Source organism: Melanotaenia boesemani, chromosome 8 (genome assembly GCF_017639745.1).
Source record: "Melanotaenia boesemani isolate fMelBoe1 chromosome 8, fMelBoe1.pri, whole genome shotgun sequence".
NCBI lineage: Eukaryota > Metazoa > Chordata > Actinopteri > Atheriniformes > Melanotaeniidae > Melanotaenia > Melanotaenia boesemani.
The window spans coordinates 7,613,039-7,626,287 of record NC_055689.1 but is presented as its reverse complement, the minus strand read 5'-3'; the positions used below and the strand labels follow the sequence as shown (position 1 = coordinate 7,626,287).

The following is a 13,249-nucleotide window of genomic DNA, read 5'->3' as shown; positions in this document are numbered from 1 at the left end:
CTGTTAGATGCTGAACAGCAGAGGCAAAGCGATGCAGCTTCAACATGCTGCAGCTCTTTCAGGAACAGGCACCAAGCTAGCGGCTCTACAGAGCTGAAGCCAGCGGAGATCTGTGATAAAGGGTCTCTGGGTGTACTGGACAGGAAGGCAGGAAAAGCCAACTTGATATGCATAGTCATACACGCACATGTAAATAGTTATTTTTCCACTGCTGTATTTACTATAAAAAAAATAAAAGACTTTTTAAACAGTCAGACGTATTCAGTTTTTGTCAGTTAGATGTGGTTTGGAAACACATCTATGAAATATTAGCTAATATAAATATTAAGTAGTTTTTAACCAATAATAGCTGTGACATATTAAATAATCCACCTTTGCTCTCTATGTTTTAAACCTTTATCCTCGGGTGTGCATTACTGTTTATCAACTTTTTAAAATGCAGCACAGGATGAAGTTTATCATGTTTAACAAAGATCTGGCATCAAATACTTGTGGACATTATAAAAGTACACACCTGTAAACATCTCACCACCCTTTCTACATTTTAACCTTCATATACTGCTAATTTTGTGTGACTGTATCTCCTCATAATTTTCCTAAATCACTAGTCAGTCACAACCAACCCTCCAGTGACGAATTACTCCTTCACCTTTGCTACTGATAGATAAAGCACACAAAGCTTAAAAGCAGGTGATGAGATCTTTATTTTGCACATAACAAAAAAATAACAAGTGATGCATTTTCAATGGAACATTTTCTCTTTAAATGTGTAAATCATGTATACATGTATGTTTGGTCTGTCGAACCTCCAGAAAATGATGCTTATTATGAAAATGTGTGTTATGATTTGTTGGAAGGCAGGAGGTAAAGCATCAAGGCTGCATACACTCCAACTCCTTCAGTATCTGCAGCAGGTGGTTGTGTCCATCCTCTCCAGACAGATGTATTGAAATGTCTCTCTGGACATACAGAAATTCTCTATTCACTGCTCATCGGTAAAACTGGGAACAGCCTTTTCATCAGCTTTGCTCTGGACCATCCTGACAGTGAGGAGTGTTGTTCAATGAGCCAGAACAGAACACGAGTTGCAATAAACCTGCCGTCTGAAATACTCACTTATTGTAATCTGCTATATATAATATCGCCTGCAGCTGGATTCTTCACTTCCTGACTTTTAGGACTGAACTTCTCTTGTCTGCATGCGCCTTATGGTCTCAGATTTGGAAGTGCTGATTCTCATCCCAGCCACTTTACACTCGGCTGTGAATCACTCTGGCAAGAGCTGGCGATTATGGTCCCACTAAGCCAACAGAACCACATCATCTGCAAAAGCAGAGACCCAATCTGAGACCACCAAACCAGATCCCCTCAACACCTCTGCTACACATAGAAAGTCTGTCCATAAAAGTTATGAACAGAATCAGAGACAAATGGCAGCCTTGGCAGAGTCCAACCCTCACTGGAAACAAATCGGACTTACTGCCAGCAAAGCAGACCAAGCTCTGGTGCCAGTCGTCCAGGGACTGGACAGCTTGTACAAGGGGATCTGCAACTCCATACTCCTGGAACACCACCACAGGAGTCTCCAGGGGACACGGTCAAACACCTTCTCCAAGTCCACAAAGCACATGTAGACTGGTTGGACAAACTGCCATGACCCCTCCAAGACCCTGAAGATGGTGTAGAGATGGTCCACTGTTCTACAAAAACAAAAACAACACTTCTCCTCCTCAATCTGAGGTTCGACTATCTGACATTTGATTTTTTGACGGACCCTCCTCTCCAGGACCCCTGATTAGACCTTACCAGGGAGGCTCAGGAGGGTGATCCCCCTGTAGTTGAAGCACACCCTCCGTCCCCCATTTTTGAAGAGGTGGACCACCATCCCAGTCTGCCAGTCCAGAGGCACTGTCCCCACTGTTCTTGCGATGCTGCAGAGGCATGTCAACCAAGACAGCCCTACAGCATCCTGAGCCTGAGTTTGATTCAATCTATCATCCCAAAGAGGCATCCAGCGGAATCAGTTGCAGGAAGCTCTGACTGGTTTGGAATTGTGAGGACAGAAAGGAGCCAGAGATGGAAAATGATATGGAAAATTTCTTAAAAGAAGGGATATCTCCATTTTCCTCCTGGGGATGCCCACCGTTGTTCTTCTTCTTCTTCTTCTTTTTTCCAACTCAGTGTTTTTCTCAGTTAATATAACTTCTTCAGATTTCAGGATTTATTGTCTGTCATAGGTACAATGAAATTCTATTGGAGCTTCAACATTGCATAGTACTAAACGTGCAAAATGATATTTGCTGCTGACACCGCTGTATAAAAAATAACAGCCATACTACCATTTTCATTTACACTCTGTGGAGCAGACAGGTGCTCCAGAAAGCAAACAGCATTACTGGCCAGTCAGGTCATGTGCTCAAAGAGAGGTTTGCCTTGATGCCCTCTGGGAGGCATTATCTTGCTCCCAGCAGAAACACAAATATATATGCTAAATATTATTTTCCTCTCGCCATCAGGCTTTTAAATGCTAGTGACAGAGCTTAGTGTGAGGTGTTATATGTGTTTTTTCTGGGTTTTTCATCTAGTTTAGCTATTTACTTCTACTGTTGCTCTTTGTAACTGATGGTGAAACTGCTCCATTTTTATCTGTGTGTAACATGGAGTGTGTGGATTATGTGCTGTCCTTTGTTGCGACTCACATCTGCAAACTGAATTGCCCCTTCAGGATAAATGTAGCGTTTTGAATCTGAATCTGAAACGTGGAGTCGGAATAGTTACTGTTTTGGGGTGTGGTTAGTGTTCATAGTTGGGGCAGGGAGGGGGGAAGCAGTCTTACCGCCTCGGGGAACAGACTGTGGGCCATTCTGGTGGTTCTAGCCCGGATGGACCTGTACATTCTACCTGAGGGCAACAGGTGGAAGAGGTGACGAGCAGGGTGGTGCTGGTCGCACAGGATGTTATTCACTTTCCTCAGACAGTGGGTGATGTAGATGGTAGAGGAAGAAGAGCGGGCCCTATGATTTTCCCTGCTGTTTTTACCACCCGCTGGAGCTCCTGCTGCTCGGCCTTAGTACAGCTGGAGAACCATACCAAAAACTGATTGTCAGCACACCCGCAATGGCACAGTTGTAAATATTTATCATCAGCTGTTTGGGGATTTTGACACTTCTCAGTTTCCTCAGATATGTCTCAGAAACCATTCTTCTACTGAATTACAAGCATGACTAAAGCAGCTTATTCCACCAACCTCTGGTGACCCTTCAGACTTGCTTTGCTGAAGAAAATCTGACCATTAACTCCTCAACAAACTTGTATGATTTGTCTCTATACACTGTTTATTATTTGGTAGTTAGGGTGGTAATATATAATGGTGCTGTGGTAGTTTAATGTTATTATACAGCTTTGTTTCCCATTTAAAAAAAAAATCTATATACCATCATCCCATTCACTAAAGGGACAGCATTACCGGAGCTGTTGTTGATCAAAAGAAAAAAATAATACACTGATGAAGATTTATGTTTCCAGTCTTGAGTGCAAGAACAATCCTTTCCCATCAGAACCACGTAAACACTGTCAAAGAACCCTGGTTCAGAATATATTGTGTTCTCTTATGTTACGCAGTGGCCCACCCCAGATTCTCCTGTCTGCCAATCCAGCAGGTCTGCTCTGTGTATTTTTGAGCTATATCTCTCCCTGGGGGATTTTATATTGAGCACCGCTGAATGTCTTTTTAATGTCATATTAGGATACAGCTGAAAGTCATCTGTGACTGAAGAGAACAGAAGAAAGATGAGAAGTGAAGGAGAGAAGGAAGAAGACAAAAACTAAACTGAAAGTGGCAAAAAACACAAAAAACTGAAGAGTTGCAAAAGGCATTTAAAAAGAGACAAAGGAGCGATGATATGAAAGAAGAAAGAACAAGCGGATTGTGAATAAGAACGTTCATAATATCAGCCAAGTCCTCCATCATCAAACTGAGACAGTTCAGACAGCTTGGATTTAGATTTATATCTCTTTAATTGAGTTGGAGCTCACCCTGACTCTGGATTACGTTTTACTGTCAGCTGCAAAGGCCCTTCATTGACCGGAGGTCATCATTAAGAATATATAGCTTATTGGCAATGAAAGTTATGGACAGGAAACCCAGAACCTGGATCACTAATCCAGGACCTGCTGGATAATGTTTGACCAGGTCAATATTCCTTCTGATTGAACAGCGCATGCAATTTGAATGAAACAATAGACCTTTATGCCCCAGGAAAGCTGGTGAAAGTTACTGCCAGCCACCTTAAGCCCCACAGATCATGTAACTCTTACAATCTAAAGTAAAGTAAGAGGATCAGAGGAAAGTATCCGCAGAGCCTGATGATGCTCCTCTCCAGTCCTGTGGCGCAGCTGTGGAACACATCAGCAGTGTGAGAGGAGCGAGTCCATAAACTTGATATTTTGTAATGTATCAAGCTCATGCAACCCAGTGATGGAAAAGGCAGCTATGTCAGGAATCCTACTTTTAGACTCCATTAGAGGCTGATGCAATCTGGGGCTGGAGAAACCCAGGTGCTACAGTACTGTGTATGTATGTTTGGGCATCCTTAACTACAGCGACAACACTCCTTTGTGGTTTTGCAGATGTCACATTTAGATATGATCCTATGGCTTTTCCAGAAGGTAAATGAGCATTAAACATTGAACAGAGAGATGCAGACAGAGGGTGGTTCAGAGCAAAATCAGAATGAAATCAGAGCTCCGTCTGTCTGACTTTGTCTTGCTCTCCTTCTCTGATGATAAAGACAGATTTAATGTTGGTCTCAAGGAAAGCATTACTACAGTGATATTGAGAATTAATACCCACAAACAGAACACTGTCTTTTGATCTTTGTCTCCAGGGCCCAGCGGCGTTGGCGTAAGTGAACTGAAGAGGAGGCTGGTGATCTCGGACCCCGACCGCTATGGCGTCAGTGTACCCTGTAAGGCAGATGTCGTCAGGTTTCCATCACCTTTTCCCTCCTGAACATTAAAACATATCTGGTCTTTTACAAACAGCCTCCTGTCTTCTTGTCTTTCAGACACAACACGTGAGAAGAGAAGTCATGAGAATGAAGGGGTGGATTATCATTTTGTGACAGTTCATATGTTTGAAGAACAAATTCTCAATCATAGGTAAAGTATCAGAAGGTTGGGAGTCAGGCTTACTTGAGCTGTGTTTAGTCATTCCTCTCCTTTTTATTAGCTTAACTACTACTTCTGCTGTCTGACTGTATCATGCTGTTTACCCAGTTTTTCCCCCTGATCTCCCTCTGCCTCCAGGTTTGTGGAATATGGTTGTTACAGAGGCCACTACTATGGAACATGTCTAGACTCTGTGCACACAGTGATGGCAGAGGGCAAGGTGTGCCTCCTGGATCTGCATCCTAGTGTGAGCATTATTTTATAGACAAAAAAATTCTGATTACAAACACTCATGGGCCATTTTATTAGGTCCGCCTTGCTAGTACCTGGTTGGACCCTCTTTCGCCTTCAGAATTGTCTTAATTCTTGGTGTCATAGATTCAACAAGTTGTTGGAAACATTCCTCAGAGATTTTGCATGACAGCATCACACAGTTGCTGCAGATTTGTCGGCTGCATCCATGATGAGAAAGCAGTAGAAGATGATCTCAGCCTTGTGACATGGTACATTATCCTGCTGGAAGTAGCCATCAGAAGATGCTACACTGTGGTCATAAAAAGATGGACATGGTCTGCAACAATATGTGTGTGATGTAGTATTTAAGCAATGCTCAGATGAGTCCAAAGTGGGCCAAGAAAATATCCCCCACACTATTACTCCACCAGCAGCCTGACCAGCTGATACAAAGCAGGATGGATCCATGTTGTCACGTTGTTTATGCCAAATTCTTTGAATGCCTTGATGTGAATTGTAGCCTCCGTTTCTAGTTCTTAACTGACAGGAGTGGCACCTGGTGTGGTCTTCTGTTGGTACAGCCCAGGGGTGTCCAGCTCCAGTCCTCAAGGGCTGCAGTCCTGCAGGTTTTAGATGTTTCTCAGCTCTAGCACACCTGATTTAAATGGAATACCTCTCCTCCAGAACTTGTTGTCAGGTTTTCTCCAAGCATTTTGATGCATTAATCTGATTCAGGTGTGCTGCAGCATTCACCTTTCCAAACTTTTTTTTTACGTTTCCCCTTTTTTTATTTTCCCTGCAGAAAATAAAGCTTGTGTATACATCTGAATTCAAACCATTCGTGGTGTTTGTGAAACCCCCATGCATCGAGGAGCTACGCCTCACCAGACGGAGAGCTAAATTTGTCTGTGATGAAGAGAACGCTCACCAAGTCAGGACTTTTTCAGTAAGTCATTACTTTTCACAAGGTGCTTAAACAAAAAAGCAGGATTTGAGGCTTATCAGTTCAACTCCAGGTTTGACTCCATGTGGTTCACAAAGTCAAAAAAACGTTTTTTTGTTAATATTGGTCATTTGAAGTCATGTTGTTCCTGGGAAAAACAAGCAGCCGGAGAGAGATCAGTACTATCAGTACTATTTTAGAAGTTGACGTGGAGACAAACAACCGTAGGTGTAAATAAGTCTGAGACATTTGCATCCTTGGACGGCAGAAGAGGATGAAGAAACACAGTGAAGATGGTCCTGAAAGGGTGCTTTGTCTACCATTCATGAGATGCCTGAGTTGGCCAGTAGTGTCAAAAGTACTCACATTCATTATTCAGGTAGAAGTATAGATACTCAGGTTTAAAAATACTTCTGTAGAAGTAGAAGTATCAACTCAAAGTTTTACTTAAGTAAAAGTGTGAAAAGTACCGGTTTAAAAAATAGTTAAAGTATAAAAATAAAAGTAATGTAAGGGTGAAAAATACCATTAAAAATTCAAAGTTAAACTGTGGCAGATGACCCCACAGTGCACTCCCCCATCTCCCCCAAATAACATTTTTCAAAAGGTCATAATGATTAAAATGTTATATTAAAATGTTAATATTGAAAAAGCTGGGATGCACTAAACTTTTTCAGCTACATAGATGCTCTTGAAAAATGAACACATTTGAGTACAATGCAAATACTTTAAAGAACCATATATGAGCATATACATGTGTTTCATGGCCTGGATGATATGATGAACCATGACAAACCAATAGATGTTGCAATGGCATTTGTTTAGATTTCCCATCTAGCCACAATTAAATTCATTCAATCTGGATAGCCCACTTGATACAGATAGTTTGTTTTTTTTTGTTTGTTTTTTTTAATGACACGCTGGAATGAAATGGGAGTAAGAAGACCATTTTTAAAATGTAAGTGGTAGAAAGTACAGATAATTACACGAAAATGTAAGGAGTCATCTGAAAAATAATTACTCCAATAACCTATAGATACCCCAAATTTCTGCTCAAGTAAGGTAACGAAGTAATTATACTTCATTACTTGACACCTCTGGAGTTGGCTCAAGAATTTTATCAACTACTGATCCCACAAAATGGCAAAGGATTTGTTTACAACCTACAACTCTGGTCTGGTCATAGATCTGTAGTAGGCGCCCTGGTGGATTCCTAGCATTGTACTCAAGAACGTAGGTGAACAGTTATGCTCACGACAGATCCAGCTGCCTACAAATTTGAAGTTTAAAAGCAAAAAAAAAAAAAAAACTTGCATTAACAGATCAATATTTAATGTTGTTTTCTGTCTTAAAATCACATCTGTCCATTTCTACAACTGTTCACATCGGATTAAAGAAAAAACATATTTCTGACCAGTTTTAAGCTCACAACACACTTTATTAACTAAGTAAACTAAAATAAACACATTACTAAATGCATTTGGCAGAAAAAAGGAAGTCAGATTCTGGCTTGTTGATTACCAGATCTTGGATTCAACTATGAATATAATTATTCCTGGTAAATTCACTATCTCTTTTCATCTTCAGTGTCAGACTGGCCTGGTTTTAGCTAAACAGAATATCTTACCCTAATCTTAAACAAAGGTAAAAGGAGAGCATTTCTTATTTTTACATTTTTGTCATTTGGTGCTGACACCAACCCTGCAATATGGACATGAACACTGCCAGAGTTGAAAACCTGGCACTATTTAAATACTACTACTATTGTAGTAAATACATGTTCCTTACATGCAGTCTTCCAAAACGCTACCAGCCTGTAGCCCTCAGAGGTGAAACCATAGCTTCGTCTTGTACTTGTTGGTAAAATGTTAGCTCGAGACAGAAACAGTGTCTGAAGACAAATTTTATCAGTTAGAAGACAAAATGTTGAAAACAAAGAATGAAGAAGTATGGACATAAAACTCTGTCAGCTGCCACATAAGCAATGCATTGTAAGTTATTTGTAAAAAATTAAGTTTTATGCCCCCACAAAGCAACTCTTTGTCCACTATAACCTTTTTGTATGCAACAGAACAAAACTAAAAGACTTAAACCAGCAAGACTTGCCCACACTTCAGATTGTTCTGCACAGCAACATGACAAAACATTTTTTTTTGTTTGTTTTTTTTTTGTTTATCTTGTCCTGTCCAGCATCATATCAGCAGAATGATGGCCTGGCTGCTGTGTGGTGCTGAACACATTTGCTTTTCCAGGAGGAGCTTTATGGATATAAGGCCGCTATTAATAATTTTGGTGTTATTCTTTATTATTAGATTTGTTTATGGCAGAGTTTACATATTTATGCTTGACCTGAGAAGAAGGGTGGGGGCGAGTAATTGAAAGAAAGTAAATAAAAGAGAAAAGGAGACTGAAAAAAAGAGACAATGATACACCAGACATAAAGTAACAGCATCACCTGTTCGATCTCAGCAGAATAAATAAAAATAGGTAAGGAAAAAGAAAACTACCTGCAACATCTTTAAGAAAACAAAACTGACAGCCATCAGAAGCACCTACAAAAAAAACAAAAAACTGTAAAAAATCGTTAATCAATTAATCACAAGAACAGAAACATCAGCAACACAAAGAAAACCATGAGCCTGGCTGTGGTTGTTGGTGATTAAACCTGCAGGACGGCACAGTGACTGTCTCAGCATGCAGGTTAGTAAATGCAGGGGCAAAATATCATGTATGAATAGTGATCAGTGATTGTGCAAATGCAACCAGGCCACTACAAAGATCAGATGCATTTCAGCATGTTTTTGACTGATAGTTTGTTAAGCCGGATAACAAAAATATATCCTGGATACGTTAAGCTTGTTTCACAGCACAGGCCCCAACAGCACGTGTGAAGTCAGGTGCCTGCTGCATGTCTTGTAACATGCAGGGCGGTGTGAGGTCAAACACCTTGGTCTTGATATGCTCACCCAATGCCACAGACACACCTTGCTTTACACATAGCTGACCGTGTGATTTGCATTTAAGAGACATTTAAGACACAGGGGGTTACAAGGCCACTCGGTGGGTGGTTTCTTGTTCCATGACTACAGTTTATGTAGCACATTTTGCCCAGATGAAGGTTTACATCATGTCTGAATGTGTGATGACTCTAAAGAATGTCTGAAGCTGAGGCGCTTCTCCTTTTTTTTCTCTGTTGGGTTTTTGATCTCTTTAAGACAGTAATCTGTACTCTTTAAGGTACACATATTTTCAACTGGACAACTCATGCCTGATGCCCATCTGGCTTCACATGCACTGTTTGACCCCAGCTGCCCATGTGGCCCTTATTAAACCCTAAGGTCACACACCTGTGTTGCAGCATGGCTACAGTGGTTTGCTGGGTGCCCAGCACTGCGGCCTTTGGAGAGTTCAAGTCTATCTGAAAAGGCTGTTTTCAACTTGTACTGCAGCTGGTGTGAAAAGGTCTCTTATCCTTTACACCCAGCATGAAACGATGTGTCATGCCTTGGTCAGTGTAGCTCAGTGGTCATGGTTCTGTATCCTGTTGTGTTACAGAATTTGCAGATTACTGTAAAGCAATTTCTTTAAGGTTGTTTAAGTCACCATATGGACAAAATTCAGCAGCATTGTTTGCATTATTACAATATTCGTTCTTCAAATACAGAAAGGGTGAAAAGTGAGTTTCCTTGTATGGAATGAAGTCTGAGAGGCTGATCAAATAAAATTTTTCTATATATCTGACTTCACCTAGAACTGGACTTTTATGTAGCAGTCCATAAATGCATGATTGATTCTGTTTTCTTGGTTCACAGGAGGAGGATTTTGAGGACATGATTGACTTGGCTGAAATCATGGAGAGCCAGTACGGTCACCTGTTTGACAAGGTGATTGTTAACGGAGATATCGCCTTGGCGTTTAGAGAGTTGAAGGCAGACCTTGAGAAGATCCAGGAGGCAGAGGTCCAGTGGGTTCCTCCTGAGTGGATCTGCACCACATCCACAAAACAACGAAGATTGAACTGTGATCGTGTGTTTTCACTTGTTTTCAAGTCAGAAGGCTAAAAGAAAAGAAAGGGGGAAAAGAAATCTCCTAAATTATAAGCAAGACTTTAACACCTTGAATATTTGCTTTAGTCATGTTTTGAATATTTTTCCATGACTCCAACGTTTTTCCATAATGTGTTTTTTAGTGGACAGAATCCATCTCTCTTTCCTTCTCTCTCTGCATTTCGTTGTTAGAATTTAGCTGACACAACTTCAACTCACAGGATGAAGAAGGAAAAAAAAGAAACTCTCCAGAGCTTTGTGGCTGAGTGTAGTCCTTCCCTGCCAAGTTGCAAACATCAGCATGTAATTATTCTGACAGTTGCTGTACTTCAATTAGCTGTAATGTACACCAGAGAAATATTACTAGTAGCAGTCAGGGAAGCGGTTTGCCAACAATATGCTGTTTGAAATATGGACACAAACAGGATAACCACTGTAGATCCTTCATGAAGCTAATTGTACTCTTACTCATAGATCTATGGATGTGCTAGTTATAATTTAAAGCTGTTTTATACATAAAAATATTAAGGTAATAAAGTGCTAGTGACACATTATCGGATACTTCTGTGTTTGACCATCACAGCTGCCCAACTGTTGAAGATTCAACTCTTCTCATTCACATGCAGTGCTTAATGTAAATCTTTTTTAATGGCTGCATTCCTCAACAATTCATGGTGTTTCATTACTCATTTCTGGATGCTGTGCTCAATTGGGTGTGAAGGAGTGTTAATGTGTCTATCACGTAGTATTTGGAGGGAAGAGGGAGCAGTATGATGTGGGGAGATGGTAATTGCTTTCAGGGGACTTGGGCCTTCACAGTTGTACAGAGAGAAGTTATGACCACTCATAAAAGCTTACTGTAAAAGTGCAGAGAGGCTCCACACAGTGGATTAGCTGCAGGGGTAAAACGGCAGTTATTTTACCGCGGCAAGTTTATTGTCAGTGTCAAACACAACTACACAAAAAGGGTGTGGGCAAAAATGAGAAAAAAAGATGCACCCAGCGTAAACACAGACTTTCGGGACAACGGTGACACTTCTGCCAGGCCTGAAGTCCAACCTAAACCAATACGTGGCAGCATAATTTAATCATAGAGCTGAGAATCTGCAGGCATGCTCTGAGATCATAACGATACCATTAAAGACACTAAAGGGATCCAACGAAAACCCACCGTTTAATGTTCACTGCAGCTCACACGTCAAACATTACACAAAAACCATGATGTCAAGTGGTCTCGAATAATTTGGCTGAGGGGTGTTACTGTCCATTTGAAGTCTGTGAAAATAAATATTACAGATGTTATATGTTACATGTAATAAAGCAACATCTTTTCTTTTTATAAGCAAAGAGTAAACGTGTGAGAGCTAGCTTACCAGACCTAAAAAGTGAAAGGGAAAAAGTTCATGGAGTGCAGTGAAGTTTCAGAGACTGACTGATGTTTAAGTGAGTAAGTGACGCTAAGCTGTTGGAAAATATAAAAATAAAAAAATCATCCTATACAATGAGTCATTTTAGCTCTTTGACTACACAAACTTAAATATCCATCTTTAGCTGCTCCACTGTCCTGTTTTAACTAGCTCCTAATTTAACTGTATGCTAACTGTATGATGCAGCTAAGTTTGCACAAGACTCATAAAATAATAAAATAATATATATAGTCAGCTAACCATTTATAACCCAAAACACAAAGGTTGGTGCTAGTGCTACTTTAAATGAGATGACAATCAACAATGTCTGCTCAGACTTCTTACTTTTGTCATGACTGTTTAATCTGATTTTAGATTGTGACTGATCTAATCACCTGCTATGTGTATGTATCTGTCCTCTTATGTAGACAGCTTCTGAAGACAAATATCCAGATGTGAAAACCATCTGACTCATTAGGTTAGGCGTTTGCTAACAGGTACATTCAGATAACCTTATTAGGTACACCTGTTGAATTCCTTAATTAACACAAACAGCTAATCAGCCAATCACATGACAGCGGAGAATATGCAGATGCTATCTATAAAGACATAACACATCCAACCTTGAAGCAGATGGGCTACAGCAGCAGAAAACCACACCAGGTGAGAAGATAGAGAAACGTTGCTGCTCTCCATTTCAGCTCCACATTCAGATGGTAGGAGCAGAATTTGGTGTAAACAGCATGAAAGCATGGATCCATCCTGCCTTATATCAACATTTCAACCTGCTGGTGGCGTAATGGTGTGGGAGATATTTTCTGGCACACTTTGGGTACCTTAGTGCCAACATGGCATTGTTTACAGCCTACATGAGTATTGTTGTTGACCATGTCCATCCCTTTATGACCACTGTGTAGCATCTTCTGATGCTACTTCCAGCAGGATAATGCACCATGTCACAAAGCTCAGTTCATCTTCTTGAACACGACAATGAGTTCACTTGACTCCAATGCCTCCACAGTCACCAGATCTCAGTCCAATAGAGCAGCTTTGGGATGTGGTGGAACACGAGATTCTCATCATGGATGTGCAGCAACTATGTGATGCTGTCGTGTCAATATGGAGTAAAATCTCTGAGGAATGTTTCCAACACCTTGTTGAATCTATGCCATGAAGCATTAGGACAGTTCTGAAGAAAAAATTCTGGTACTGGTACTTGCAAGGCAGACTTAATAAAGTGACCAGTGAGTGTAATTTCTAGCAGTAGGATTATCAGAGCTTTCAGAAAGAAAACAACACCCCATTGTGCCGGAACAATGAGCTTAATGATGTCTCTCTGTGCACATCATCATATGAAATAGCATGACATTCATTTGACAGCTCACTTCAAATAAAAGTAAGAAATAAAAAAGGATTTTCTAAAATAAATTCTCCCCCTTGAGCCCACTTGC

General features: G+C 40.5%; 1 protein-coding gene across 1 annotated transcript in view; it reads left to right on the top strand.

Moving 5' to 3' along the window:
• Positions 1-10,906, top strand: part of LOC121644369 (MAGUK p55 subfamily member 7-like) — a 39,120-nt gene extending 28,214 nt beyond the window's left edge. Inside the window, exons 15-19 of the mRNA XM_041992277.1 lie at positions 4,887-4,967; positions 5,067-5,160; positions 5,308-5,416; positions 6,206-6,349; positions 10,159-10,906. Coding sequence (XP_041848211.1) covers positions 4,887-4,967; positions 5,067-5,160; positions 5,308-5,416; positions 6,206-6,349; positions 10,159-10,407 — 677 coding nt within the window. The 3' untranslated portion in view covers positions 10,408-10,906. The remainder of the gene's footprint in view (positions 1-4,886; positions 4,968-5,066; positions 5,161-5,307; positions 5,417-6,205; positions 6,350-10,158) is intronic.
• Positions 10,907-13,249: the final 2,343 nt, after the last annotated feature.